This window comes from Arachis ipaensis, chromosome B09, assembly GCF_000816755.2.
Source record: "Arachis ipaensis cultivar K30076 chromosome B09, Araip1.1, whole genome shotgun sequence".
Taxonomy (NCBI): Eukaryota; Viridiplantae; Streptophyta; class Magnoliopsida; order Fabales; family Fabaceae; genus Arachis; species Arachis ipaensis.
Window position 1 is genome coordinate 63,836,689 of NC_029793.2, and position 1,957 is coordinate 63,838,645.

Consider the following 1,957-nt stretch of genomic DNA (forward strand, 5'->3'; position numbering starts at 1 on the left):
AAAAAAAGAAGGTTAAAATAGCATTTATATTATGGAGGTTGTGAAGAACCGCCATAATATTTAGATATTTCGGCACTTTTTTTTATGCCATAATTTATTTTTGGATTTGTGGCAGTTTTTATAATTACGGCGGTTTTGAACCGCCATTATCACCTTAGTATAAAATAAGAATGATCAATCCCTAATTTCAGAAACCCTTACTCAATTGAAACCCTTACTCATTACCCTAACTACGCTGTGACGACGCTGTTCTCCTTGTTGGACTCTACGACAATCTCTGATCCTCTGGCGTTCTCCGACGACCTTCTCTGGTGACATCTCCTCCGGCATCGATCTCTATCGACGACATCTCCTACAGTGGCGATTTCCTCCGGTGTCGTCTCCTGCAGCTTCCTCTCCTTGTCGTCCTCTGTGTCTTCTCTGTCAAAATCATCAACGCCTTCCTCTTAGACGATCTAGGTCAGCTTTCTCTCCTTCCTTTCCTCTCTTTTCCTTCCTTTTTGATGAGTCTCTCCTTTCCTTCTTTACTATTTAGATCCGCCGCTAGGGATTGCATTCCGCAGGAGAGGAATTCCTTTGTCAACTTCCAAGCCAAAACCGGTGTAGAGGTTCGTCGTTTTAATTAATAACTCTGCTTGGCAACAATGTGTTTTGAAAGAGCAGGGGACTCCTACTGGGAGAAAAAGTCTAAGGCTTCTGGTCTTAGGGCAACTGCAAACCATTTGCGCGATTTGAATCCTGAGGATGCGCATGAAATTCTTAGGCAAGCTGCTGAAATTTTTGAAGGAATAGGAATAATTAATATTGCAGCTCAATGTTTTTCAGATTTGGGGGATCATGAAAAAGCTGGTATAAATTTGAAGTTTAGCTTCTATATCTATGTTTGTCATCTGTTATTAGTTACCTCTCCACATTTTTTCCTCTTCTCTTATCGAAGTCCGACGAAGAAATCAATGTAAATAGAAAACTAGCTAAGGAACTGGTTGACAAATGGGTAAGTAATCTGTGAAACTTTTGCTTCAGCATGTATCATTTATCTTTCCTTAAAAATTGTACTGGTTCTTGAAGACATTATAATGGTATGAATTTTCTTTTTTTTACAAGCTATCCATTTTCATCCAGGAGTAGTTTTCTTTTTGGGGGACAGATACTTAAAAAAGCACATCATTTTTGCTTTGTAATTGCAGAGCCGACCCATATTTAATAAGAGTACATGGTTTGAGGACATGAGAAATGCTGAGGATGACAGGATTCCTTTCAGGAGGCCAACTGTTAAAAAGTGCTCAACCATTCTGATTTAAATTGCTTGTCTGAGCAATATTTGTTTTATGTATTGCAATATGCTGAATTTCTATAATGCTGAATTTCTACAGGCCGGCAAATAAAGCAGCAGGGATGGAATCCAGAGATGGTGATCTTGATTTGGAATTTTCACAGTAAGTCTTGGGAATTAAGATATTACTGGTGGAGCAATGTGAACTAAGTTGTCACTGATTTGTGTTATAGATGCTAATTGTTCTGAATGTATAATGCAGGCCTAGGTCTGGACAGTCTTCTTCAAGGCAACATGCATCAAGGCCAGAAGCAACACCTTTGGATTTTGAGATCCGTCCCCAGTCTAAAATTGATCCAGAAGAAGTTAGAGTGCGAGCAAAAGCTGCTACACAAGATCAGCAGATAATGAAGGTTTAAATACAGCACTTATTAGATGAAGGTTTAAATACAGCAGATAATGAAGGTTTAAATACAGCATTTATTAGATGGTTTAAATACATTATTAGATATTAATATAGTTTAGGAAACTGTATGGTAGATTTGACTGATTAGTGTTTATTGCAATGCTTATATTTTGGTAAGCTTAGTAAGACAAGATTTTGTATAGGAGTTATTACTTTTGATTTTCAATAGTAAAAAATCATATATTATATTAATATTTTGTTTACGAGTTATATAATAT

The 1,957-nt window shown here is 37.0% G+C and overlaps 1 protein-coding gene across 1 annotated transcript; it reads left to right on the plus strand.

Annotated features, from left to right (window-relative positions):
* Window positions 684-1,692, plus strand: LOC110266858 (protein IWS1 homolog 1-like). The gene is made up of 5 exons (XM_021111902.1): window positions 684-849; window positions 938-994; window positions 1,188-1,279; window positions 1,374-1,436; window positions 1,536-1,692. The coding sequence occupies exons 1-5, from the start codon at window positions 838-840 to the stop codon at window positions 1,690-1,692; spliced, it is 381 nt and encodes a 126-aa protein (XP_020967561.1). The 5' UTR covers window positions 684-837.

What these genes read in the sequence shown, in the direction of transcription:
- LOC110266858 (XM_021111902.1), top strand. An exon ending in AGGAGGCCAACTGTTAAAAA is followed by an intron (nt 1,280 to 1,373) that starts GTGCTCAACCAT and finishes GAATTTCTACAG; the next exon opens with GCCGGCAAATAAAGCAGCAG. An exon ending in CTTGATTTGGAATTTTCACA is followed by an intron (nt 1,437 to 1,535) that starts GTAAGTCTTGGG and finishes TGTATAATGCAG; the next exon opens with GCCTAGGTCTGGACAGTCTT.